Source organism: Carettochelys insculpta, chromosome 3, assembly GCF_033958435.1.
Source record: "Carettochelys insculpta isolate YL-2023 chromosome 3, ASM3395843v1, whole genome shotgun sequence".
Classification (NCBI taxonomy): Eukaryota; Metazoa; Chordata; order Testudines; family Carettochelyidae; genus Carettochelys; species Carettochelys insculpta.
In genome coordinates, this window is record NC_134139.1 from 205,171,500 (window position 1) to 205,199,161 (window position 27,662).

The 27,662-nt window shown below is 44.0% G+C and overlaps 1 protein-coding gene and 1 long non-coding RNA gene across 6 annotated transcripts in view; one reads left to right on the forward strand and one right to left on the reverse strand.

The window, feature by feature from the left end:
- Window positions 1–1,451: 1,451 nt before the first annotated feature.
- LOC142011646 (uncharacterized) lies at window positions 1,452–5,819 on the reverse strand. The gene is made up of 3 exons (XR_012645155.1): window positions 5,565–5,819; window positions 4,498–4,639; window positions 1,452–3,334 (listed from the first exon to the last, which is right to left on the reverse strand). It is a non-coding gene; the product is annotated as an uncharacterized LOC142011646 (long non-coding RNA).
- Window positions 5,586–27,662, forward strand: part of MSRA (methionine sulfoxide reductase A) — a 461,942-nt gene continuing 439,865 nt past the window's right edge. For 4 of the 5 annotated variants that reach the window (XM_074991478.1, XM_074991476.1, XM_074991475.1 and 1 more), the window contains exon 1: window positions 5,586–5,715. In XM_074991478.1, the coding sequence (XP_074847579.1) occupies window positions 5,586–5,715 (130 nt within the window). Of the gene's footprint in view, window positions 5,716–6,125; window positions 6,165–27,662 lie in introns of those variants that run through there. The other variant, XM_074991480.1, reaches the window with a different exon arrangement.

Sequence of the window (27,662 nt, forward strand, 5' to 3'; positions counted from 1 at the left end):
AAAACTACTTCACCAGGCGGGTGGTGAAGCATTGGAATGCGTTGCCTAGAGAGGTGGTGGATTCTCCATCCCTTGAGGTTTTTAAGTCCTGGCTGGGATGACTTAGTGGGCGTTGATCCTGCTTGAAGCAGGGGGCTGGACTAGATGACCTCCTGAGGTCCCTTCCAGCCCTGTGATTCTGTGAAAACAAATTATGTTATACTAGAGTCCCTGTTGCATCTTCGCTTGCAAGTTGAAGCTGGGCTGGAAGAAAGCTCTAGACAGAAACCTGTTGTAATACACATCCAAAGTGCATAGGATGGGCCCTGTGCTGTTCGGGAAAGGGCTGGCATGGTGTGTGGGGTCACTCTGTTGGCGGGCTGAGCCAGGCCCCATGCTGGGTGGGGGAAGGGCTGGCATGGTGTGAGGTCTCCACTGGAGGGCTGGGTCGGGCCCTGCATGTGGTGGGTGAGCGACTAGCATGGGTCGGGGTTCCACTGGGGGAACTGGGCTGGGTCCAGCTCTGGCCAGGGAAGGGGCTGGGGCTGGGGCTGGGGCTGGCACAGTGTGGGCAGGAGGGGACACTGTTGGGTGGCTGGGCTAGGTTGTGCACTGAGAGAGGGAGGGGCTGACATGGTACAGAGGGAGTCTCTTTTGGGGGGCTGGGATGAGTACTACACTGGCTGGAGAAGGAGCTGGGGTTGGCAGGGTGCGGGGTGGTCCATTGAGGGGCTGGCCTGACCTCTGCACTGGATGGTGCAGGGGCTAGAGCCAACATAGTGTGTGTGGGGAGGACCACAGTAGAACCTTGCCTGGATAGACAGACAGATGAACACAGCAAAAGTAATATATATGATTTGGCTGATGCACTGGTTCAGTGTTTGAATGCTAACAAAGGCCGATACCCAATTACAACTCATTGAATGTTTCAGGCCTTTGTCCTAATATAAGAACACGTGAAGCATACCCAAACATTAGCACTAAAAATACACGTACTGCCCTTTGCTCAGTCAGTGGGATTTCCAGTGGCAGTCAATGGCATTAAAATATCTAAGAACACTAGTCCCCAAAGATTTAAAGCAAATAGTTATCATCAATTTAGACCCAATTATTACAGAAGTCACTAATGACCTTGGTAAATGGGAAGCTATCTTTCTTGCACTCTGGGGAAACATAAACCTGATATAAATGAACATGCTATCTAGATTAGTAAGGAAAAACTGAATGGAAGGAAGCGAACTATATATATCTCAATTAATAACTGAGGACCAGTTAACACCATTTATGTCTCTCAAACTACAATATAATCTACCAAGTACTGCAATATAGCAACATTCAGTTCTGTCACCAGCTCATCTGAGAACTTGGTCTGGAAGGACCTGCACCGAACTCCTCAAATTGTATACTATTTTCCCATACTGCCATCTATACTGTGACTGCCTAATGACCCACTAAAGAGTAAACAGACATAATGAAGCAAAAATGGAACAAAGATTTATTAATAAATATCTCACCACAGTGATCTAGAATTCTAGAGGAATATGAGATTAAAGAACCCTTGGCTCACCATATCCAGTTTATTTCAACAAAATATGCCATTAGGGTGCATTGGCTAGCTCCAAGGAACGTACAAAATTAAAGCTGTCTCAATGATTAATGTTGGAGGTGTAGATGTACATTTTGGTCATGCCCTATTGTTTCAAGTTTTTGGGATGGTATTAAACTAGAATTTACGATTCCAGGGAGAAATGAGGTGGGTGAAGTAACCACCTTCTGTTTGTGAAACAGGCTTCTGTGCCACATAGATTTCTTTTGTAGAACTGATATTGCCTCACTCATCTTTTATCTCCAGTGTCATGGGACCTACGTGGGTACAACTACACTGCAGAGTCCTGAAGACTTGTAGTAAACCCTTGAGATAGGTTAACATGACTGCTACCCAACAGGAGCAGGAAACCACTCCTGTCGGGGCAGCAGCCTGACTCTTGCTGCCCCGGACAGGAGCAGTTTCCTGCTCTTGTCAGGGGTTAAATCCGGACTCTCAGCTGTGCCTGACTGGAGAAATTTCCTATTGGGGTGGCAGCCTGACTCTTGTCACGGGCAGCAACCTGACTCTAGCCTTATGGTTTCCTGCTGTCGGGGTGGCAGCTGCTCCTGTCAGGGACAGCAGCTGTGAGTCAGGCTGCCATCCCTGACAGGACTGGGGAAACCTGGTTTCCATCTCTCCTCAACTTGAGTGAAAATTTGAGTTACACGGGGGTTGTAGAAACACAACCCCCGTGTAACTCAAGGGTTTACTATACTCAACTTTGAAGCAGATACCTGCAAACTGAGCCATATATCCAATAAAGAGAAACTATCATTATACCAAAGGAGATGGCTAAATTGAGTTTTACCATTTATAAGACAACAAATTTTGCTACTTTGCAAAAGTAAATCCAACCCCTTAGCAAAAAGGCTAGGAGGGAAGGAAGGGATCAGGTACATTAGACAGCACACAGCAGAAAAAAGTGTGTCAATTTGGGAGTTTCCTAGAACCGATCAACTAAAGTCCCTGCAGCTAGACTGGATGAAAGTCAGGAGATAGACATCTATCTCCTTGACCCATTTTCTTCTTGACTTATCTCCTTTTTATTTATTTTATTTATTTATCTATTTTTAAATATAGCCCATAAAAATTGGCATGTTTGGAATAGCAATAACAAAAATGCAAGGATACAAGCATTGTATGTTGGTCTTTTCTGATGTACAGTACACTTGTATGTTTTATAAGTTAGCACATAGAATTTAGTTGGTTACCCATAAGAAATAGGGAGAAAAAGCTTAAATAATAATAATTTAAATAGTGAGAACATGGTTATATGGCTACCAGTTAAACACGTATCTACCTCCCAAAATTATACCGAAAATTAGAACTACAATTTTTAGATACCTCCATCAGATCTGTCCATGGAACAGGTGAAAACCTACTCTATGGCTTAATGAACAATAATAAGGACTTTTATCTAGTTAAAATATTATCCAGCCTCTTTGAAGCCAACAGGAGCTGAGGCTGCTCAGGATCTATGAAAATCAGGTCATTTTTATTTGTGTTAGGAGTCTCAGTGTGGACTTCTTATTATCATAAAATTGTTGAGTCTCAGTAATGGACCAGGAACTCCACTTGGTCAGCTATGTATAAACAAAAATCAAAAAGACAGTTCCTGATCCCAAAGAGTTTACAATATAAGTATAATACAAGATGCAATAGATGGATACAGAGTCATAGATATGCACAGGGAAATGAAGAGACAATATGGATCAGCATGATGGCAAGTTTGTTTGAAAATTCGGACCAATCTTCTGTGCTTCTTCACTAAATAAAAGGCAAATAAGAGGAAATGTCAGCAAAGATAGCAAATGATGAAAAAAAAATGAGTTTATGTATGTTTTAAATAAGTTACTTCCTTTGCTATTCAGCACTTGTGAGTAATTTATATTGAAAAAATATTTTTTTACTGTACCACACTGTATGAGAACACTATTTATTACTAAGACCTATGGAATTCTCTGAGTTCTTACATTGTGTTCATTTCCATGGAATACTATACATGTCAGTCTACATGATTAATACAATTATACAAAATCTGAAGTACCTTGAAAATTGATCCGAAAAGGCAGAATTGCATATGATTCATGAATAAGTACATACTGTTCTCCTTGGGAACACAGGAATTGCCAGGCTGAATCAAACCCAAGGTCATCATCTTCTACACTAACATATCTCCAACAGTATTCTGAACTAGATGTTTCAGAGGAAGATGTAAGAATCCAACATTGTGAAGATGTGGAAAAATCTGCCTCCATTGCCCCCCAAGATTTGAACATCTAAGAGTAAGCAATTGTTTTAAATTGTGAAACATGAGGTTCTCATCCTTTCCTGATTATTATTTTTAAATAAGTATTCTAACTCTGGATATGCTTGATATCCCTATAAATATTCAAGCCCTGTATGTCTCTTTGTTTCAACAAAATCAGGTGACAAGGTCTTCCAGTCAATTTATATGGTGAATGAAAAAATAATTTTGTATTAGCTTTTAATTTGCTCTTTTACAGCTGATTCCCTTGTTCTTGAGACAGAAAGTCCTGACCTATTTTTTCTAAATCATTGTTTTACATATTTTTATCAAGTTCCCTCCTATTCAGTTCTTTATTAAGGTAAACAATCCTAATTTTTCACTTTTTCTCCATGTAATTTTCCCCCCGTGTATCCTCATTATCTATGAAGCCCTTTTAACTCTTGCAATATTCTTTATGCAATATTGTATTTTGCTGTGTGACCCTATGTAGAGACTGTAGGCTACCTGTCAAAACTTGGGAGTTTATGAAATTACTTTTTATTTCACATCATGAACAAGTCATTTGTTGATCACATACTACGAAAGGGTTCTACAATACCTGAAGTGTAGAGTGGTTGTGGGTAGGTCTGCCCCATGACAAGCAGAGCCTAGGGAGGGGCTTGTGTGTATGTATACCCACCTCAGAACACACAGAGCTTGGGGAGGGATAGGTGTAGGTGTCTTGAGTATATCTCTTCCCAGCAGGGATGCCAGTTTTGGTTGGATGTATTCTTGAAGGTGTCATCACATTGCAATCTTAAATTAACTCCTGAAGACAAATCCTGTAAAGTTGACATGCCTACCCTCAGAACAGGCCAAGCAGCAGGAGAAGTGTGTGTCTCAGTGGAGGAAAGGGTTGGGTATACTGGTACATATGGGGGTGGGGGGGGGACTGAGCATACCCACCCTAGGACAGGCAGAGCCCAGGAAAACTGTGTGTGTAGGAATTGGGTACAGATATCCCAAGATATGCAGAGCCTGGGGAGGAGTATGGGCATGGTGCACTGGATATACCTAACCCCAGGTCAGGCAGCACATGGAAGTGGGGGTGCCTGGAACAGCAGGTACACCCACCTCAAGACAGGCAGAGCCCAGGGAAGGGGACATACCAGATGTGCTCACATCCCAGAGCACACGATAGGGTTTGTGTGTGCACACGGGAGCTGGGACACTTGGCTATACCCTTCCCAGCCCAGGGAGGGGAGTGTGCGCACACACAGGGGCAGAACCTAGCCGGGGGGGGGTTGTGTGTGAGGGAGAGCAGGGGCATTTGGGGATAATCACCCCAGCACAGGCAGAAGAGCCCGGGAGGTGCAGGGGACAGGTGGGTGTACCCCCACCCCCCACAGGGAAGCCTGTGCGCGAGCAGGGGTAGTTGCTCATACCCGCCCTAGCACAGGCTGGGAAGCCCGGGAACAGTGCGTGGGGCACGATCCCAGCACAAGGCGGGGGCAGCCGGGTGTCCCCAGCCCAGCACCCGGCGGGCACAGGTCCTCCCCCGCCCGCCACCCACTCGCCGCCAGCGGCGCACTCGTCGCTCACCCAACGCTGCCGGAGATAAGCCGGCCTCTGCGACGCCGCCGGTGCAAAGCACGCAGCCGTTGGCTGGAGGCGGGTCTCTCGCCAGCCCGCCCGCCCGCGCGCAAGCGCCCCTTCCGCCCCCGCGCAGCCTAACGGCCAGCACGCGCCGCACGGGCGGTTAACAACCTCCGCACTCTGACGTGGCGGATGACCTCGGTGCCACGCCGCCTCCTGCGGATTCTCCCGGGCTCGCCCTTCGGCATGGGGGAGTCAGCCTCCAGGCTGCCCACCAGGGAGGAGGCCCTGCCCGGCCGGAGCCAGAGGATCCCCGTCTCAGGTAGGGCGGACCCCTTCCCCGAACTGAACCAATCGCGGCGCGGCGAGCGAACCCCCTCCCCCACCCCGCCCGGTGAGATGACGATTTCTGGGGGGGGCGGGGCGGGGGAAGATGTGTGACTCCATCCGCGGAGCGGGAGGTCTCGCACAGGCGCGGCACCTGTCTCCCTCCGCCCACCCACGAGCTGGCACGCAGGCGCACGGGCTTCCCCTCCTCCCCCAAGTCGGGAAGCCAGGAGCGCATGCGCGCTGATCTCCCTTCGCGGGACGCTGGTTGGGCGCGCGCCGCTCTTTGCCTACCTGCGCGGGCCGCCGGTTTCGTGCGGCGCGAAGTGGGTGGCCGCTGTCCGTTGCGCACGCGCAGCAGGAGATCCTGCCTCCGTCTGACGTCGGCGAAGGGGCGAGGAAAGGTGCTAGGGTGTCCTCGCTTGGGACGCAGGCGGCCTGGAGGTCTGCCGGGGCATGTCCTGTGGTTGCTGATTGGCCGCTGGCGCGTGTCTCCAGCTGGCCCCCCGAGCATGGGGTGAAGGGACATATAGCCCTAAACAGCGGGAAACAGAGCGGGGCCTTGTCCCAGTCATGGCCAGATGGGTGCGAGGGGCGGGAGAAGGGGCTTGTGCTAGGTAAGGGGCAGGCAAAAGTGTATGTATTGTATGTGTTTGGGCGGGGGGGCTGATATAAGAATGGCCGTACTGGGTCACTCCAAAGGTCCATCTAGTCCAGTATCCTGTCTGCTGACAGTAGCCAATGCCTGGTGCCCCAGAGGAGGTGAACCGAAAACAATGATCAAGCGATTTGTCTCCTGCCTTCAACAAGAGGCTAGAGGCACCGTACCTTACCCCTTGCTAATAGCCATCTAGGGACCTAACCTCCAAATATTTATCGAGCTCCTCTTTAAACTCTGTTAGAGTCCTGGCCTTCGCAGCGTCCTCTGGTAAGGAGTTTCACAGGTTGACTGTGCGCTGTGTGAAGAAAAACTTTTTTATTAGTTTTGAACCTGCAACCCATTAATTTCGTTTGGTGTCCTCTAGTTCTTATATTATGGGAACAAGTAAATCACTTTTCTGTATTCACTTTCTTCACACCATTCATGATTTTATATACCTCTATCATATCACCCCTCAGTCTCCACTTTTCTAGACTGAAAGGTCCCAGTCTTTCTAGCCTCTTCTCATATGGGACCTGTTCCAAACCCTTAATCATTTTAGTTGCCCTTTTCTGAACATTTTCTAATGCCAATATGTCTTTTTTGAGGTGAGGAGACCACATCTGCATGCAGCACTCAATGTGTGTGTACCATAGTTTTATATAGGGGAAGGAAGATATTCTTTGTCTTATTTTTCTATCCCTTTTTTAATTATTCCTAACATCCTATTTGCTTTACTGACTGCTGCTGCAAACTGCGTGGATGTTTTCAGAGAACTTTCCACTATAATTCCAAGATCCATTTCCTGATCTGTTGTATCTAAATTTGCCCAGATCACATTGTATGTATAATTGGGGTTATTTTTCCCAGTGTGCACTACCTTACACTTACCCACATTAAATTTCATTTCCCATTTTGCTGCCCAATCACTCAGTTTGCTGAGATCTTTTTGAAGTTCTTCACAGTCTGCTTTGGTTTTGACTATCCTGAACGGTTTGGTGTCATCTGCAAACTTTGCCACCTCACTGCTTACCCCTTTCTCTAGATCATGACGATTAGCATGGGGCCATCTCAATGCCTTATGTCACCCTCACAAAGCCAATGGGTCAGTAACATGTTACAGCTTTTCACGTCAGGCCCCACTTTTTGCTGTAGCAGCCCCTCCACCCCCAACTTGGCTAATGTAACCCAAACAGAGGAAAATTTTGGTTATGTTCATATGAAAAAAATCTTCTAGGCACATGTGAGAAAATAAGTCTGTAACATGGAAATGCTTTATCAATCAGTATATAAAAGTGAATATATATATAAAAACAGTAACAGATTTCAGAGTTTTTAATGAGATGGATGAGTCTGAGACCCAGCAGCCAAATGAGCTGCGCCCCCATTATGAAATTTCACACCCCCCAAAGGGGGCCCATTCCCCACTTTGTGCACCCCTGTCTTACTGCGGTGCTAGGGGATAGGTGCTCCCAATGGAAAAATGGGTTTTCCACTTGGTGAGCTGAGACATCTACTTTTTTGCTATCTGCTTTTTGTCTTGCTCTGAAGTTGCTGCCCATCTATTTTCCATTTTTCACTTTTGTTTACCCTCTCTGATGAACCTGGGAGCAGATCTTTGTCTCTGTTAGTTGTCTGCACATTGCCCAGTGTGATGCGGGGTGTGTCTTGTCCTGGCGTTCCTATGCGCTGCTTTAGCAGAAATAATACATAATTGGCTGTTTGCTGGACCTGCTGCCATTCTGCCACGAAAGCAAACATACCTAATTTCTATCATTCAATTATTTTTAAATTGGAGAAAATCTTTTCTCTGTGTCAAGCTTTGTTGCTGGCTCCCTGTATAATTTGGACTGAGAACTGTTCTAGCTTGTTTCTTCCACTGTTTTTCTGGTTCCCAAAAAATGAGGATAACAAATATTTATGTGCACCATATGGCTGTTCTAAAACCTTCACATTTGTGAACTGCTTTGAGAACTTTGGAAGAAAGACATTTTCACTGACTGAAAATATTTTTTACTTTGAAAATTAATTTACAGTGAGAATGTTTTCTTCCTTGTCTTTGTAGGGAAATCAAGTCTATCCAGTAGCCACTAGTTAATGATGTTGGGCTAATAGTCTCAGGCTACGTCTACACGTGCACTCTACATCGAAATAGCTTATTTCGATGTAGCGACATCGAACGTCTACACGTCCTCCAGGGCTGGCAACGTTGACGTTCAACTTCGATGTTGGGCAGCACCACATCGAAATAGGCGCTGCGAGGGAACGTCTACACGCCAAAGTAGCACACATCGAAATAAGGGTGCCAGGAACAGCTGCAGACAGGGTCACAGGGCAGACTCAACAGCAAGCCCCTCCCTTAAAGGGCCCCTCCCAGACACAGTTGCACTAAACAACACAAGATCCACAGAGCTGATAACTGGTTGCAGACCCTGTGCATGCTGCATGGATCCCCAGTTGCAGCAGCTGCAGCCAGAAGCCCTGGGCTAAGGGCTGCTGCACACGATGACCATAGAGCCCTGCAGGGGCTGGAGAGAGAGCGTCTCTCAACCCCTCAGCTGATGGCCGCCATGGCGGACCCCGCTATTTCGATGGTGCGGGACGCGGATCGTCTACATGTGCCCTACTTCGACGTTCAACTTCGAAGTGGGGCGCTATTCCCATCCCCTCATGGGGTTAGCGACTTCGACGTCTCGCCACCTAACATCGATTTCAACTTCGAAATAGCGCCCAACAAGTGTAGCCATGACGGGCGCTATTTCGAAGTTGGCGCCACTACTTCGAAGTAGCGTGCACGTGTAGACACAGCCTCAGGGAGGTAGCCATGTTAGTCTGTATTTTCACAAAACAAGAAAGCAGTCCTGTAGCACTTTAAAGACTAACAATATAATTTATTAGGTGATAAGCTTTCTTGGGATAGACCCACTTCTTCTGATCTGGAGAATGCTGATGAATGATCTTGGGTTAAGCGGTATTGTTTGGTGCATGTTGTACTTTTTAGTATCTGAAAATCTTACATTTACTCTCATTATCATTACATACATATAACATCTACAAGTGAAAAGGTAGGATCATGGTCCCATTGTGTTAAGCATTATACAAGTTGAGTACTAAAAGTCAGCCTCTGCCCCATATCACTGTCAAATATGACAAGATATAACGGGGAGATGGATGAAACCGACAAATGGAAGAGTAGGAAATTGCATAACAATAAAACAATCATGTTTTTCTATAAGAAGCAGTAGTTTCAGCTACTGTCAGCTGGCAGTTTGATATTTATGACGGCAGCGATAAATCTTAAGGGAGGAGCTTTGGCAAGATTCAATAGCTGAATTTTGGTGCGGATCAGTGTGGAAGAAAGCATGGACGAACTGGGAGGAACATACTAATGGATTATAAAGACTTGCATTTTTGGCAGAATGACAGAAGGTGTTTGAATTCATGGAAAGATGGTAGATGTGATTGGAGTGGGACTAAATCATGATGTGACTTAAAGGCGAATGCAAGAAGCATCTGTTTGAGTTTGCCAAAAGGCGAGCCAATGGAAGGATGCAAAGATGGTGCTGATGTGTTCAGGGCGATGTACCATGGATATTATCCGTGAACTAAAGAGAAGAATAATTTCAACGCTCAAAGCAAAATCATGCAATTATAAGGACCGTGACAAAAGAACACTGGGTCAAATTTTGCCCCAATTTACACTCTATAATTGCATAAGCAGAAATTGCTCAGCAAGTGCAAACTATACTCATTTTGTACAGGGTTCAATAATCTAGCCTACCTCTCTGAGCTTTTGTTCTGCATGCCTCAGTTTGGTACAAGGAAGGTTGATAAAAATAGAAGATTTTTTTTTAAAAAAAAAGCTTGATATTTCAAAATTTAAATTGGATTTTGTTGTTTTAAATTAGTTTTTTTTGTTATTTCAATAATACACTTTTCTTTTGAAAAACCTCTTCTAAAATGAAATCTAAATTTATACAAAATATGACAATCTTGTGCACTATTTAAATAATACATATGGTGCCCACTATTACCCTTTATCAAAGAATTAAGTTAAATTCTTCTTCTCTGTCTAAATAGTGATACTCTCTCCTATCCCCCATTCTATCCTGTGGGTAACCCAGGGGGTGTTTTGTTGGGTGCAAGAGCCTAGAAAAGTCATCACAGTTGTGGGGAGCCAGGCTCTGGTTTTAAGGGACACCACCTTATATCTCAACGGCTGTGTCTACACGTGCACGCTACTTCGAAGTAGCGGCACTAACTTCGAAATAGCACCCGTCGCGGCTACACGCGTCGGGCGCTATTTCGAAGTTAACTTCGACGTTAGGCGGCGAGACGTCGAAGTCGCTAACCTCATGAGGGGATCGGAATAGCGCCCTACTTCGACGTTCAACGTCGAAGTAGGGACCGTGTAGACAATCCGCGTCCCGCAACGTCGAAATTGTGGGGTCCTCCATGGCAGCCATCAGCTGGGGGGTTGAGAGATGCTGTCTCTCCAGCCCGTGCGGGGCTCTATGGTCACCGTGGGCAGCAGCCTTTAGCCCAGGGCTTCTGGCTGCTGCTGCTGCAGCGGGGGATTCATGCTGCATGCACAGGGTCTGCAACTCGTTGTTGGCTCTGTGTATCTTGTGCTGTTTAGTGCAAGTGTGTCTGGGAGGGGCCCTTTAAGGGAGCGGCTGGCTGTTGAGTCCGCCCTGTGACCCTGTCTGCAGCTGTGCCTGGCACCCTTATTTCGATGTGTGCTACTGTGGCGTGTAGACGTTCCCTCGCTGCGCCTACTTCGATGTGGTGCTGCGCAACGTTGATGTTGAACATCGATGTTGCCAGCCCTGGAGGACGTGTAGACGTTATTCATTGAAATAGCCTATTTCGATGTCGCCACATCGAAATAGGCTACTTCGATGTAGGCTTCACGTGTAGATGTAGCCAACAGGACCATCCCCTGATTCTATTTGGTTGTTCTTATACTCCTACTTTACAGTTGCTCCCTACCTGAGCTCTGTTCATTTCTCAGTTTATGAGTGACTCCCCACATAATGTAGTTACTCTCCAGGGCATGGAAAAACACTGATGTGTTCAGTAACTCCCAGACCATATCTTTCGCATGGTTCTGGAAACTTTAATTAAATGGCTTTGCTGTGTTTCCTTGCATTTGTACACAGCTACAAACAAAAGTAAATCCATTAGTTTCTCAATTGGCACTCTCTCTGTCTCTCTACAAATACTGAAGTGTGAAAGACGGCACAAGAGGAGAAGTCTTGGATTTGTTATCAGTTTTGTTTTTCTGGGGAAAATGGGGATAGGAGTAAAGTATTTATCTGACAAGGGAGCAGAAGTAGAGCGCAACCAGAAAGAATCAATGTTGGTTTCAAAGCAAGACACTGCAGAGAAAAGGAAAACACTCTTCAGAATGCATCCTCCAGCACCGATTTCAACACTTGGGAGTTGAGGGGAGGGAAAGGGGAAATTGCCATGGCTGTAGATCAGAAGTGGGAAACCTTTGTATGTTTGGATCTGGTCCCCAGGCCGTGGGGCTTCCCTCCCCAGCATCTGGCCAGAGGCAGTGTGGATCATTTGGAGCTCTGGGTGGGCTGGATCAGGCAAGCTAGTGCCAGATCCAGGCCACAGGCTCTGTCTGGGGCTGAGGTGGCTCCACGCTCTGCTGCTGCTTGCTGTTTTTTCCCCAGCTGGGGGAAGGGAGGGAGAGTAGCAGACACCTCTCCAGAACTGCCGATGGCTTCATGCTGCTGCTGTGACTGGCTGGAATTCTGGCCAATCAGAGCAACGGAGGTCAGTGCCTGGGATTAGAGGGAGGGGTGCAGAGCCATGTTCATCCAGGAGTGAGCAGGTAAGCTGCATCCCTGTCATCCAGACCCTGTGTCCTTGACTGCTCCTGCACCCCCTCCCCTCCAGACTCCCAGTCCCACACCGTTCCTGCACCATCCTGACCCTTCCTCCCAGACCTCACAACCCAAACCGTCCACCATCTGCCTAGACCCAATCCCCCTCTGTTGCACTTCCCTCCTGCCCAGACCTTGCACTCCTCTCTTGCACTCCCCTCCCACCCAGACTCCCTACCTGCACCCTATTCTTGCCCCTTCCCTCCTAGATGCCTTGCCTCTATCTTGCACCCCAGACCCTCCAACACCCTCCCTTACACCTAGACCCAGATTCCCAGCTAGATCCCCATTGCTCTTCTACAACCCCATCCTGTGCAGGCCCCCCACCCTCAGCCTGCTCTTGCACCCCACTGTGACTCAGAACACCCACCCCCAGCCCACTCCTGCACCTCACCCTTGCCTAGATTGAGCCTGTTTCTGTACCATCCTCCTGCCCCACTACAGTCAGGAACCACATCAGTGAGGACTTTTTGTTTTCGTTTTCATAGAATCATAGAATGCTAGGACTGGAAGGGACCTTGAGAGATCACTGAGTCCAGCCCCCTGCCCTCATGGCAGGACCAAGTGCTGTCTAGACCATCCCTGATAGATGTTTATGTAAGCTGTTCTTAAATATCTCCAGAGATGGAGATTCCACAACCTCCCTAGGCAATTTATTCCAGTGTTTGACCACCCTGCCAGTTAGGAACTTTTTGCTTATGTCCAATGTAAACCTCCCTTGCTGCAGTTTAAGTCCATTGCTTGTTCTATCCTCAGAGGTCAAGAAGACCAAGTTTTCTCCCTCCTCCTTATGACCCCCTTTTAGATACCTGAAAACAGCTGTCATGTCCCCCCTTAATCTTCTTTTTTCCAAACTAAACAAGCCCAATTCTTTCAGCCTTTCTTCATAGGTCACGTTCTCTAGACCTTTGATCATTCTTGTTGCTCTTTTCTGGACCCTTTCCAGTTTCTCCACATCTTTCTTGAAATGCGACACCCCCAACTGGACACAATACTCCAACTGAGGTCTAACCAGCTCACAGTCGAGCGGAAGATTCACTTCTTGTGTCTTGTTCACAACACACCTGTTAATGCCTCCCAGAATCATGTTCGCTTTTTTTGCAATGGCATCACATTGTTGACTCATATTTAACTTGTGGTCCACTGTAACCTCTAGATCCCTTTCTGCCGTTCTCCTTCCTAGACAGTCACTTCCCATTCTATATGTGTGAAACTGATTGTTCCTTCCTAAGTGGAGCACTTTGCATTTCTCTTTATTAAACTTCATCCTGTTTACTTCAGACTATTTCTCCAATTTGTCCAGATCCTTTTGAATTTTGACCCTGTCCTCCAAAGCAGTTGCAACCCCTCCTAGCTTGCGATCATCTGCAAACTTAGTAAGCGTACTTTCTATGCCAATATGTAAATCATTGATGAAGATATTGAACAGAACCAGTCCCAATACAGACCCCTGTGGAACCCCATTTGTTATACCTTTCCAGCAGGATTGAGAACCATTAATAACTACTCTCTGACTACAGATACCCAGCCAGTTTTGCGCCCACCTTGTGGTAGCCCCATCTAAGTTGTATTTGCCTAGTTTATTGATAAGAATATCATGCAAGACCATATCAAATATCTTACTAAAGTCTAGGTATACCATATCCACCAGGCTTATCCTGTCAAAGAAAGCTGTCAGATTGGTTTGACATGATTTGTTCTTTGCAAATCCATGCTGGATGTTCCCTATCAGTTTACCATCTCCCAAGTGTTTGCAGATGATTTCCTTAATTATTTGTTCCATAATCTTTCTTGGCACAGAAGTTAAACTGATTGGTCAGTAGTTTCCTGCGTTGTTCTTATTCCCCTTTTTATAGATGGGCACTATAATTGCCTTTTTCCAGTCTTCTGGAATCTCTCCTGTCTCCCATGATTTTCCAAAGACGATAGCTAATGGTTCAGATACCTCGTCCATCAGCTCCTTGAGTATTCTAGGATGTATTTCATCAGGTCCTGGTGACTTGCAGACATCGAACTTTCCTAAGTGATTTTTGTTATGTTTTGTTTTGTTTTATTTTGTTTCTCACTTGTGTGGCCCCCTGACTGATTTGTCTGTGGGTCAGCAGCCCCTGACCCAAAAAAGGGTTCCTACCCTTGCTGTATAGGCTAGGCTATTCCCTGTTCAGGAATATTTTCAAGAAATTCCTGAAGGTCTAGATTAAAAAAAAGTGGTGTCAAATGTAGACAGTGCAACAAAGAGATGCAAAACCTGGTTGTTAAAATGAAACAAAGACCATGTCTGCACTAGCATCCCCCCTTTCGAAAGGGGGATGCTAATGAGACACATGGGGATATGCTAATGAGACAGTGCAATGAATGTGCAACGCCTCATTAGCATAATGGCAGCCACAGCACTTCGAAAGTGCCGCATTCAAACTTGCGCAGCTTATCTACACGGGATCCTTGAGAGGACCCTGCAGACATCGACGTCCCCTTATTCCTGTTTGGTTATAGGAATAAGGGGATTTCTACATATTTAGATGAGCCATGTGCGGTTGAAAGCGGCACTTTAGAAGTGCCGGGTCTGCCATTATGCAAATGAGGTGCTGCATATTCATTGCACCACCTCATTAGCATATCTGGATGTGTCTCATTAGCATCCCCTTTTCAAAGGGGGAGGGGGCTAGTGTAGACATAGTCAAAAAATGTTTTTCAAAGTCTGAACTACCTGGATTATCTTATTAGTAAACTTTTTGCGGACTGCCTATTAATATGATAACAAATCAAGGGTACGTGAAGTGGGGGCCTGACCCCCAGAGGGGGTGTGATATTTTGTAGGGGGAATGCAGTGAAATCAACACCCACCCCGCCCCCAACATCTTGTGCTGCTTCCTCCCCTACAGCCTCTGTTGCTATCCTTGTCAAAGGAAGACCCCCCTGCCACTGGGTCCCTGAGTCATGGTGTCAGCATGGCTGGGGAGGTAGTGGAGGCTGTGGCAGGAGCGACTGCTGAGAGCAAGCACAGCTGGCAGTTGCCTGTGTGGTGGCACCCCCTTCCTGAATACCCCCCACCACCCCGCATGCATCCCTTCCTACAGTCCTCCCACATGTTGGGGATGGGTGTCCCGGCTAACTGCAGAGTTAATAAGGGCGGGTGTGGTGAAGAAGTTTGCTCACCCCTGACATAGATTGTTGTCATCAGTTTGTGTTCTGGGTGGATTACTTATGAAATTCAGAATGGGTTCAGAATTTGATTGATATCTGTGAGGTATTTATAAATGATATTTTTATTACTGCTGGACTTCTGAAATTATTTTTTATTGTTCAGTATAATCAAACATTATAGCTGTGTCTACACTATCCAGGTCTTTCGAAAGAGCAGGCCCCAGTTCAAAGTAGCGTGCAGTGCATCTACACATGCCACACGGTCTTTCGAAGATGAAATTGGCGTTAGGCCCCGCAGGAATCAAGACCGCTCTTCCAAACAGAAAATAGGAACAGGCCGCTCCTTCAACACCTTTTTTCGAAAAAGGACGTGTAGATGCTCTGCGTCCCGCTTTTTCGAAAGCAGGGTCTGCCATGGCAGCAATCAGCTGTTAGGTGGAGACGTGCTGCCCAGCCCCTGCGGGGCTCTGTGGTCTGTGTGTACAGCAGCTCTTAAAGCTGCACAGATCAAGAATCCCCACTGCAGGAAGCTGAGAGCATGTAGGCAGCAGCCACCGCTTGTGTTGCCCCTGCACATCTCGGCGACGCCCCATACAGCTGCCGTACAGCCATGGCCAGCATCCGGGCAGGTCAGGAGCCCCAGGATCCCCCTCCGAGCATGCCCAGGGCTCCCAAGTGTCCAGCTGGAGGGCAGGAAGGCTCACCCCCTCCTGGAGTGAGCACGAGGTCCAGGACCTGCTGGGGCTCTGGCAGGAGAAGAAGGTGCGCTGGGTGATGGGGAACCAGCAGCGGAACACGGCTGCCTTTGCCTGGCTGGCCAAGGGCCTGAATACTGGGGTCACCCTGTCTGCACTGCTGACCAAGTCAAGAGTAAGGTTAAGGAGCTGTGGCAGGGTTATGCCTGGGCTTGGGACTTGGCCAGCCAGTTGGGGGCCACCCCTGCTTCATCCCCTATTAAAGGGAGCTCAGGACCATCCTGGGGCCCCGGGACACCTCCTCCCCGCCAGCCCTCCGGGATGCCTCAGCCAGGGAGCCCAGCTGGGAGAGGAGCAGGAGAGACAGCCTTGCACCACCAGCACCAAACATGGAGCCAGCCTCAGGCTCCTGCCTGGGGCCCTGGGGGAAGTGGCTGCTCATCTGCTCGTGAATAATTGAAATTGCAAACATTGAGTTCACAAACCTTGAGACCCTACTGTACCTGAAATTGCAGGCAATAAAGAAGTGGATGGATCAAGCTCTTAATCAGTTTTGTTTTCTTGCCAATATCCTCAACCTGGGGCATTGTGGCAGATGATTAACTGCTGAAGTGACATGACGTGAGCCTCCAATAATCACCCATCAGTCTTGCCCACCATAATGTGTTCCAGGGCTGGAGGCGAATAAGCAATATGCTCATCCCTCACTGTATGAGCACAATTGATTCCCAACTTTCTCCTTGTAGGCAAAAACTCGTAAGAGGGACACTAAATTCCCATTAAAATGTATGTAAACATCTCTTGATTCTTTCCAAGTGCCCGTAAGTCAGCGAAGGAGTGGCAGCATGTAGCGCTGCTTTTGAAAGGTAAGTGAACCTTGGATTTGGGGGGGACTGGAGAGGGTTAATGTCTGGGGACAGTTTGGGGCCAGGAGCTGGAGGGAGGATTAAAACCTGGTGGCAGACGGGAGGCGTTGAAGCTGCGATGGGTTGGGTTCACGGGGAGGGTGAGGTGTTAAGGCTGTGGTGGGTTGGGTCCATGGAGTGGGCGGGGGGATCAGGCTGCATCGGGTTGGGTCGGTGGGGGGGTCAGGCTGTGGTGGGAAGGGTCTGCAGGGCTGGCAGGGGAGATGGGGGTTAGGCTGCAGCAGGTTGCGTCTGCGGGGCCAGCGGGGGTTGCGAGGAGTGGGGTTAAGCTTGTATTAGCGGGGGGAGTTGACTTGTCTAGTGAACAAAGGTAAGTGTATGTGTCCCTCTTTTAGCGAGTACTTGTAAGTGTGTAATGTAGGTACTCCGTAGAGTCCGACGATGATGTCTTGAGCTTTCACAGGCTCATCATTTGTGGACTCGCATGTGACTGAGGAGTCCAAGCTTTGAACGGCATGGGCGTTCATAGTGGGGGGCAAGGGAATTGTCCTGGTTCTGTTGGTGCTGCTGCTGCTGTTGCTTTCTTCCTTTCACGAGCATCAATGAGGCGTACGCATCGCTACTCTTCAAAGCTGTCATACGCGTGTCGTATGAGAGCACGCCAGCCTGTTTGGTCTTTTGCATGCTACTCTAGCTGATCTGGTTTTAAACCAGCATGAGCAATGTTGGCCGGCACACAGTCTTTATACCTCTTGTGAGGCCTACCTTGAGTCCTTTTGCCCTGGGAGAGTTCACCACAGAGGAGTTGCTTAGGGGTTCTTGACTCCTCCATTCATATGACGTGCCCTGTCCAGCAAAGCTGGACTTTCAGAATCATGGCTTTGATGCTCGTGGTTCCTGCTCTGTCTAGGAGTTCCAGGTTCGTAAATCTGTCCTGCCATTGAATGTGCAGTATTGACCTCAGGGTGTGCGTGTTGAAGCGCTCCAGCAGTTTTATGTGTTTTCTGTGCAAGGTCCAGGTTTCACAGCCATACAGGAGACTGGTCAGGATTACAGCCTTGTACGCTTTCAGTTTAGTGGACTGTCAGATATTGTGCTGATTCAACATTTGCACTCTCAGACATCCTGGTGCCCGGCTGGCCTGGCAGATTCTGGCATTGATTTCTTTGTCAATGGAGCCATCATTGGCTATCACACTGCCAAGGTACTTGAACTCCTCTATTGTTTTTAACTCTGTTCCTTCAATAAAGATTGTAAGTAAAGTACTTGTTTAACGAGGGATGAGTGTGTATGTTTGTTGATAAGGTGTGAGAGAAAGTCGCCCCACTGAAATGGTGGAATTCACTTGCTAACCACCAGGAACCAGTGTTGTTTGAAGTGCTAAACCAGCTTTTGAGAGCAAATCTGCAGGCACAGAGAGTATTTTCTTCATTTGAATTATTTCAGACAAAGTTGAGAATTTGATTGGAAGCTGAAAATTCAGGAAAGCTTGTCTTTCTCTTCCAGTTTATGAATAATAATGAGGAGGAAGGCAAGAGATTTACTAATTTTTAAAGTCTGAAGGATGGTCTGAGTAACTTGGAAAACACTCTTATTTTCAAGAGACTTGGGCAAATAGGAATTTGTGCTGCAGTCACTTTCATTTAGGCTTATTTATAAGTTTTTCCAGTCTGACGTGAAATAATCAATCCGCTGGCTACGGTTAATCCATTTATTTAATAAATAATTTAGCTGTGAATGTGCAATATGTTTTGATAAGAGAAGTTTATATATGTAAAACATGTAAGGTTATTTTGTTTAAAAAATAAATTTTACATAGTATTTTTTGTTAATTAAATTCCAGTTACTGTACTGATGCAGCTTGATGCAAATATGTACAAAAATTAATTATCTAATAAGTAAGAAATATATCATTCAATATTTTCTGCTGTACAAAAATGTATACTTAATGAGTTGAAAATAGTAATCTGTATATAATTACTTAAAGACTATGTCTAGATTGATGAGAACTTTCAGCAAAAGATACATATTTGCATATCTCCTGCTGACAGTTCTGTTGGGAGAAGCTTTCCCAACATTTAGCCCATCCACACAAGGCCGTATGTTGGGAAAAACTCCTCTGCCGACATCCCTTCTTCCTCGTGGAACAAGGAAGACAGTGATAAAAATGAGAAGTCCTGTGGCACTTCATAGACTAACATTTATTGGCGTGTAGGCTTTCATGGGCAAAGACCCACTTTATGCTCTGTTAAATCTGTTAGCCAATAAGGTGCCACAGGACTTCTAATTGTTTTTGTGGATACAGATTAACATGGCTGAGACTTGAAGACTGGGCTATCGGCAGAAAGTTCCTTCCAGTCTCCCAACAGAAGTCTGCAATTTAGACATAGTGAAATAAATGTATGTAGTTATACTGCGCTCTTTAAGGTAGCAAAAAGATTTAACAAATCTAGTGTAATGTCTCTAGTTAGCTGTCAAAATCAAGGGGATTTAAATGATTGATATAAATCACAATTTATATCACCAAGAAAAAAATCATTAATTAAAATCAAGTTACCAAAAAAGCTAAGAGTGACTATGCAGAGAGTGCACTTACTTTTGGAGTAAGAGCATTGAACTCACTGGCACTTTTTTTTTTTTTGAGAAAACAAGTATAGAATGGGGTTCCCTTGGAAGAGCTGAGTTACGCTAAAGTGAAATAGGCAAAAAGGTTTATGGCATCACCATTATGGTCTGTTGCCATGCCCTGTGTCTACACGTGCTCCTTCCTTTCGAAATGGGCATGTTAATGAGCTGGTTCAAAAGATGCTAATGAGGCTTCATTAGCGTAATGGCAGCTGCAGTGATTCGAAAGTGCAGCTTTTCGAATCGCGCTTCACCCGTGGAGACGGGACTTTCCGAAAGGACCCCCCCAGTTTTTGAAAGCCCTTCTTCCGATCACCAGATAGGAAGAACGGCTTTTGAAAACTGGGGGTATCCTTTTGGAAGGTACCGTCTCCACGGGTGGTGTGCGATTTGAAAAGCTGCACTTTTGAATCACTGCGGCCGCCATTGTGCTAATGAGGCTCTGCATATTCATTGCAGCACCTCATTGGCATCTTTTGAACCTACTCGAAAGGAAGGGGCACGTGTAGATCCAGCCGTAATGTTTCAAAATAAGGGGCATGTATTGTATAATATAAGAGAAAATGACTCTCAGTGGTAACTCTAGATTTCTCTTACTGCAGATTTCGTATACTTGAGTAAGAGGTTCTAAACCTAGTCGTCTAATTCACAAGCCATAAGGATTAGAGAAGGTAAACGTTTGTTTCTAGCAACATCCCACAAAACAAATATCTTGGGAATTTCCTTGTCAAATCACATTTGTAGTCAAAGGCACAGGAGAGTCTTAAAGAATGATGCATTGCAAAATGAATTATTTGTTACTAACCAGTTGAACCAGTCAGCCATATCCACATCATTTTCTCCTGACCTCCAGATTTTGAAGAAATGGGCCTGCCCCACAAAAGCTCATCACCTACTAAATTATTAGTTTTTAAGGTGCTACATGACTGCTTGTTTTCCTGATAAGCAGTTTCCCTTAGCGTATTTCATTCTTGTAACTAGGCCCTGCATTATCTTCTTGCACTGCTTACACTTGACACATTTTCTTTTTTACTGGGGGAACAAGTTTCTTCAAAATATTCCCAGAGAACATCTCTTTTATGTTCAGATGCCAGGACAACTTTTCTGTGGCAAAAGTTGGAGGAATATAGGAAGCTCTGTGTGTGTCCTGAACAATGTCTTCCCTTTTCATTCCAGTCCACTCTAGTGTCCCTTTTCTATGCTGCTGTTGTCTTTTCTTATATATTGTCTCTTTGTCTTTAAGACAGCATCGTAACTAACTCCTCCATTGTGCTTGGCCAAGGTCCACTGCCACATGAGGACCGAACAAAAAGAAGCCTATCCAGCTTATGTTTTTCTTTTCACATGTTAATTTTTAGTCTGCTGAGAACTAGAAATTAAAAGCCCAGGACTTTCAAGGAGCAAGAGCTAATAGGCTGGACAGACTAGAGCCATTAATTCATTTTTACGAGACTGGACATGTATGGCTGTGTCTTCACCAGCTCCCTACTTTGAAGGGAGCATGGTAAGTAGGGTGTCGGGAGATTATTAGTGAAGTGCTCCATGGGCTCTTTTGAAAGAGCCTCCTTCTTTTGAAAAATATTTCGAAATAACTTGCTAGTGTAGATGCAGCCGAGCACTTTGATCTCTAGGCAATTTCTAGTCACTTCTATAATACAAATTAATAACAATGAAAGTACCCAGGTATGCAGGTATGCACACATTTAGCCAAATTTATCCCTAATGTAATCTCATCATGCTAGATTGTTCTCTAGTTATCACAATGTAAATCTGAGGCGATTCCACTGAAGCCAGTGAACGTACTGTAGATTTAAGATGACATATTTCAACCGAGAATTGAACATTATGAGACTATGCAGGGAAAAATTATCTTTATTGAAAGGAAAATAGAACCCATTGTGAGCAGAAGTGTGTAATAACAAGGTATGATTTTGGTTATATTTGTAATCAGTAACACGTGTGGACACTCCTTTCGACATTTAAAATGTTTAAAGGGACACAGCCAACTTACTAATTACACATTTTCCACAAATATTTATGTCTTATTTCAAGTGACATGCAAAATTAGTTAAAAATCAGTAATTCTGAACTTGTTTTAGGTGTACCCATGCAGGTAGGCGAGGTCTTTTGTGGGATTACATGTTCATTAGGTATTTGCCTAGTTTTACAACAGGCTATATAAAAGTACTAGTGAAGTCAGTACATACTTAAATTTCATGAAATACTTGTTTATAGTACTGCTCCTTATACTTCATGCTGAAGGGTAATAATATTTATATTCCATTCAATTTATTTTATAATTATCTGGTAAACATGAGAAAATAAGAATTTTTTTAGTGATAGTGTGCTGTAATACTTTTGTATTTTTAGGTTTTATTTTGTGAGCAAGTAGATTTTAATTGAGGTGAAACTTTGGGTATGCAAACAAATTAGTCTCCTCAAAGGGATATGGTAGTCCAGAAAGGATGAGAAACAGTGGTATAAATTAATGATATTAGAGACAATATTTTTCATTTTCACTAGTACACACCTTTTTGTTTATATTATGGATTTAACTACACTTAGTATGTGCAGTTCTACATAGTCATTAAGTATTTAGATTTCTGTTGTTTTTATGCGTCTTTCATGAAGCAACAGTAGGGAGAAAACATTTAAAAAATCACAAAAAATGTGATTGGAAGACCACAGAAATTGCTAAACTCAAGAGAGAATGAAATTTAATTTTTTGTTGATTTTTGTTTTCAAAAGGCATCATATTTTATGGATATAAATTTGGACAGGGCTACAGAAAATTTCTCAGGAGGCCTCAGGATTTGGAGGTTCTCTCTAAACAATAGCAGGTTGTAAAGAAAGATCCCACAGATTTGTGGACTGAATTAGCATCTTGCAGGTCTTTAACTTCCAACCCTAGAGAAGAATGGGAATTTTGCTTTGGGACTGAGGCTGGACATGATTTCTCTCGTTTGCCTCTGATGTCATTAGTACAGATAGTTGAACTTTTGGGACAAACTTATTCTATATTAATGCAGAAGTAAATGATATTAATTTACTTAGATTTAATTAATTTCACATGAAATTTTTAAGAAATATTATGCAAATACTGTTCTTTTGGAATATAATTTGTCCAGCGGCTGATTAATTCATATGTGTGTTGATGAACCTTCATAGCTTGTGAACATGGCATAAAAGTAGAACTAACCTTTTGAAATGTACTGTATTGGAATTATTATTATATTTTTTACTTATAACAGATTTTCCTCTCCCATTAATTTTTCTTTTACCATATGAAAATAGGCACTACATTAGCTTGTTGATTGGTTGAGTTTGAACAACTTATTTTGTGTTGGCAACTGTAAAACACAGTCAATAATATATTTTTTTTGATTCACTGCTAATATTTGAAAACTGACAATTTTGGCATTATTTCTTCAATCCTTTCATGTAAAAGAGACCTTTTACTTTTGTGGCTCATATAATCAAAAACCAGGAGAGAGATGTTACAAGTAAGCCTTCAGCTGAAAGTGCAGAAAGCCCAATTATCAAATGTGGGGACCTGACTGGATATCCAAATCCCCTATTTAATGCCTGTTACCATTGCCAACAAACACATTAGCTCAAACGCAACCAATCAGCAATAATATATGTATTTGGAGAGGGAAATCTCTTATAACAAGTGAGACAAAAATCGAAACAAACTGCTGCACTTTATAAAGTAAGTTTGACTTTTGTGCCTTTGATTTACCTTATGCCATGTGTAGAAGCTATAAAGGTTTAAGTGATTTTGGCAACATATATCACTGGAATTTAACCAGCTAACAGTGGAATGATATTCCAAAGAGGACATAATTTTCCTAACATCATTTTCTTTAACAACTCCATATTTGTTTGTTTCTACTTAGTTCAGTTAATGTCTTTTCTTTCTGCATTAATGTGAAATCAGTTTGCTCCCAAAAATTGCCTATCAGTTTTGAAATATAAAGGCCAGAATTCTGCTTAGTGCATCTTAAGAAGAGAGGAAAGGAAACATGAGCGTACCTCAGTCTTCAGGGCTGCAGTAATTTACCCTGGCTTGTTTGGAACAGGGGCTGTTGCACTGGCAGAGACTGCTGGAACTCAGTGAACTCTGACCATGCTCCTTAAATCTGCAATGTTTTCCTACAAAGGACAGAGTATGGTAATGAGCTGAATATGCTGGTGTTATGCCATTTGGAAATTTCCCCATGAGGGGAATTTCCAGCTGTCCATTTAAGGCAGCTTTATTGTTTTGGGCATTCAGAAAAGATGCAGTATAGATCATTTTTATCTAGTGTGTAAAGATTTATATAATTTTGCTAGTTTTGGGAATATTTAATGTATCAACATTGCAATTCTGGTGATTTGTTATATGAAAAGTGAGATTTTTTAAAGAGAACTGCTGAATTAAATATGAATAAATTTAATGTTTTTTTTCATGATATTAGTAAAATGTGTTAACAGTTCTGAGAATTGCCGAATCATATAAAAAGTAAGATTTTTATAATGGAACACTTGAATGAAGTGTGTGAATGTATCTGTGGTTTTTTGTAATGTGTGCAATAAAAAGAAATTTGATATTTTTTCCTAACATGATTGAAAAATCCTGTTGACTATGACAGGTCTGAAAAATGAACACACGGATTCAGTATCATCATAGTGTGACTCCATAACCTTTCATGGCCCAATTGCAGGTTCCAAGTGTATGAAATACAGGCAAAAAGGAAGGGATATTTCCACTGGTGGGACAGTTTGGAGATAGGTATACTCCATGGACTCTGTGTACTATATTTCTCAAGATTCAATTTTCCTTCACAGTTCCTCAGAAGAGGGAATTCCTTCTCTCTTCATTTAAAAGAATGTCCTTTATTGAGTGCATTTCTGGTTTATTGATTTCTGTAAGTTCACAACATTTTCGTTATTGCTTGACAAAGAGTGGTAAAATTCAGAGCAGAAAGCATGTAAAGTGACATTACATTTTGCTATGACACCTTATTTTAGGAATTGTTTGGTATGTGAAAGACATGACTTGTGAAATTCTTGAATGGTCTTTGCAGATTGTGTGCAATATTTTCTTTTGAAAACTGTAGAAATCTGCATGTCATGTCCTCTTCTTTTTACATTTTTAAGGATTTTTTTCCTTTGGCATTTGTACCTAAATTTTAAATAACTTATCAGGACAAACATTTAACTGTGAAAAATTGGACTGATATTGGGAAACAGCATGACTCTTTAACGACTCTTGCCGTTACAATTTAGAAGATGTTGCAGAAGTTGTGAAAATCTAATCTCATGAATTTTGCACTTGACATCTTCAAAAGACACAAAAAATGAAAACTAGGAGTACAGTCGTTGGTAGATCAAACACTTACAGAGTATATGTTTGCAGAACTGCATAACCAGGTGTTAAATGCAGCTCCCAGGGTAACAGTGCATTGCTGAAAAACTTTCATTTCCTTATAACCTCTAAGTAGCACCACAAAGAGCCACCTCATTCATTAATAATTTCTCAAAAAGATGAAACCAAACCAAAATAAATGTGTTTTTAAAAAAAAGGAAAAAAAAGGGGGCAAAAAATCCATCTACCCCTCATTCCAGTCCCTGGAGCTTCATTTAGGCTACTTAGCATTCTTCTCACACTCAAATGTGTGCACTGGCATGAAGCAAAACTGCACAAAGCCGTACCCCCTCAGGACTACGGTGGGCCTGATAACTGAGGTAGCTCTCCATGAGGTTTCTCCCTGGCAACAGAATGCAGGTTGCTGGGAAACAGTATTACATAAAGAGTAGAAACTTTACCCAACTGGCAGCTTCTTGCATGCAAATAAGGCTTGAAGGAGACTCATACTGCAGTTGCTCTAACTTTATAAAATGAAACACAATTCAAAAGGGTTTTTATTCAGAGGATTATTTATAAATTTTGCTTTTGACGATGTGCCGACCTACTCCGGGTCCTGTGAGTGCGCGTGGGGTTTGATACAGCGGGGGGAGTCGGGTGGCCCGGGACCGACCACCCCACCTTTATAGCAGCCTTATATAATGTAGCAGCAATATGTGATTCAGTGTGTCTACTTTAAAACCTAGGTTTCCACAGTATTATGAGTACCAGGAACAATAACACTCTGATTGTGAGCACCACAATGCCCTGTGACTGTTCTAAGTCCCAATAATTTTCTATACAGCCCCAGCTAGTCCAGCTAGTGGTATTTCCCGATAGTGATTGATTCATTTATTCGTAACTACAACTACTTAAGACTTGTCTTATATATATATTTATTTATTTGGCATAGGTTAAACACTAGGTTACATATAGCTGTATATAGTTACATGTGACTTACCAATAACATCCAGTGCTCCCACATCTCACCAACAACTATGTTACAGCGGCCCTTCAAGTCAGAGATACGACTTGGTTGGGACCTTTCGTGGTGGTGATGTCCGGGTGATCAGGCCGGGGTCTGCTGTCTGGACTGGAAGTTGCTAGCCTCCGCCTAGTGTCCAGGAGCCCACACCCTTATTCCTATTAAATCACCTTTTATACTGTTTCTTACTTGGGGGTTCGATACCTGGCCAATTAAAGCGTTTGTTACCTAATTTGGGCTTTCTATCCTCCCGGCCTGTCAGAACATGTTACAAGATTTCCTCTGTCCTTGGTCATTTTCCGAACCTCCCCCCGGGACCCTCTGATGTTGCACAACCAAGATGTTCTCTTGGGGGGGGTGGAGCTTCCAGCTACTTGCCCCAGCTGTTCTCTTTGGGGACTTACTATCTGCTTGTCAGGATGTTCTCTTTGGGGACTCTCCAACTACTTGTCAACTTTCTGATTTCTTTCTCTTGGCCTGGCTTCAGACCTTCCCGCCGTTGTGTGATAGCGTTCCAAGATGGAGTATATGGTCATTCTGCCTTGCGAGTGAGGCCTGGCCACCAGGTGCTCGTGCTCCCTCAGCTTTGAAAAATTGTTTCAAATTGTAGACTAAAAGATAATTATTTCTAGTGAAAGGTAGTGCCTTGATAAGCAAGATTTAAAAGTTGCTTGTGAGTGTGGTTTTGGAAAGATTTGTATCTAACATGTTAAGGGTTAAAACCTTGAATTTTTAAATGTAACCTGTCAGAATGAGAAGTAAACACAGGAATTACATTTATAAAGGATTTTTATTTCAAAGGATAATATTTTTATTACACTATAATACCCCTCAGATGACTATGGTCCATTTTGCCAATGGTTTTAACTCCATTCTGCCATCAGTGAAACTATTGGGATGAAAGACCCTACATTTAGGAAAGTCTGTGGCAACATCTATACTAGAGGGTTTTTTTGACAAAACAAGCATTTTGTTGACAAAACCTGCAGAGTGTCCACACTAAAAATGCATTCTGTCGAAGTACTGTGGGCAGAACTTGGCACTTTTGTCGACAGCCCACGAGGCAGAATGCCTTTCTCAGTAGAATCTGTCAACAAAAAAGTCATGTGAATGCTCAAGTGGGGCCCTCTTTCGACAGACTGGGTTTCTGGGTCACCAGGCAGCCCTGTCTGCTGTGCTTCTAATCAGCTGTTCTGTCAAGAGAGGGCCGGGCAGTCTGGCCACTCTATGTTGATAGTGGATCACTTTTTCGATTTGCTTTTGTCTGTGGGTGTGATCTGTTATTGAGGTTTTGTCGGAAGATCTCTTCTGACAATAACTTCTGTTGACAGGTCACTGTAGTGTAGAAAGTAACAAGATGTGAATGTAACAAAATCTCAGAAAGCAAGAAAGTTTACCGGAGAAGCTGACTGTCTTCACATGCTCTAGCTTAAGCTCTGTTGTGCCAAACTACAGGAAGATGTGTGAAACTTATTATACTTTCTATTATACCCATCTTGCTTATTTGACATTACTAGTATTATGCAAGGGTAGATTAGGTGAGAATCTGAACAATGGTATATAAATCACCTACTAATTGCCAACTTCTGCAGTAAAATGCCTAAATGTAATAGGGTCTGATTCTCCACTCCATCAGCTTATCACATAGAGGTACTCCTCTATACTACTTCTCGTAACATAGATGCCCTAATTTCGTAC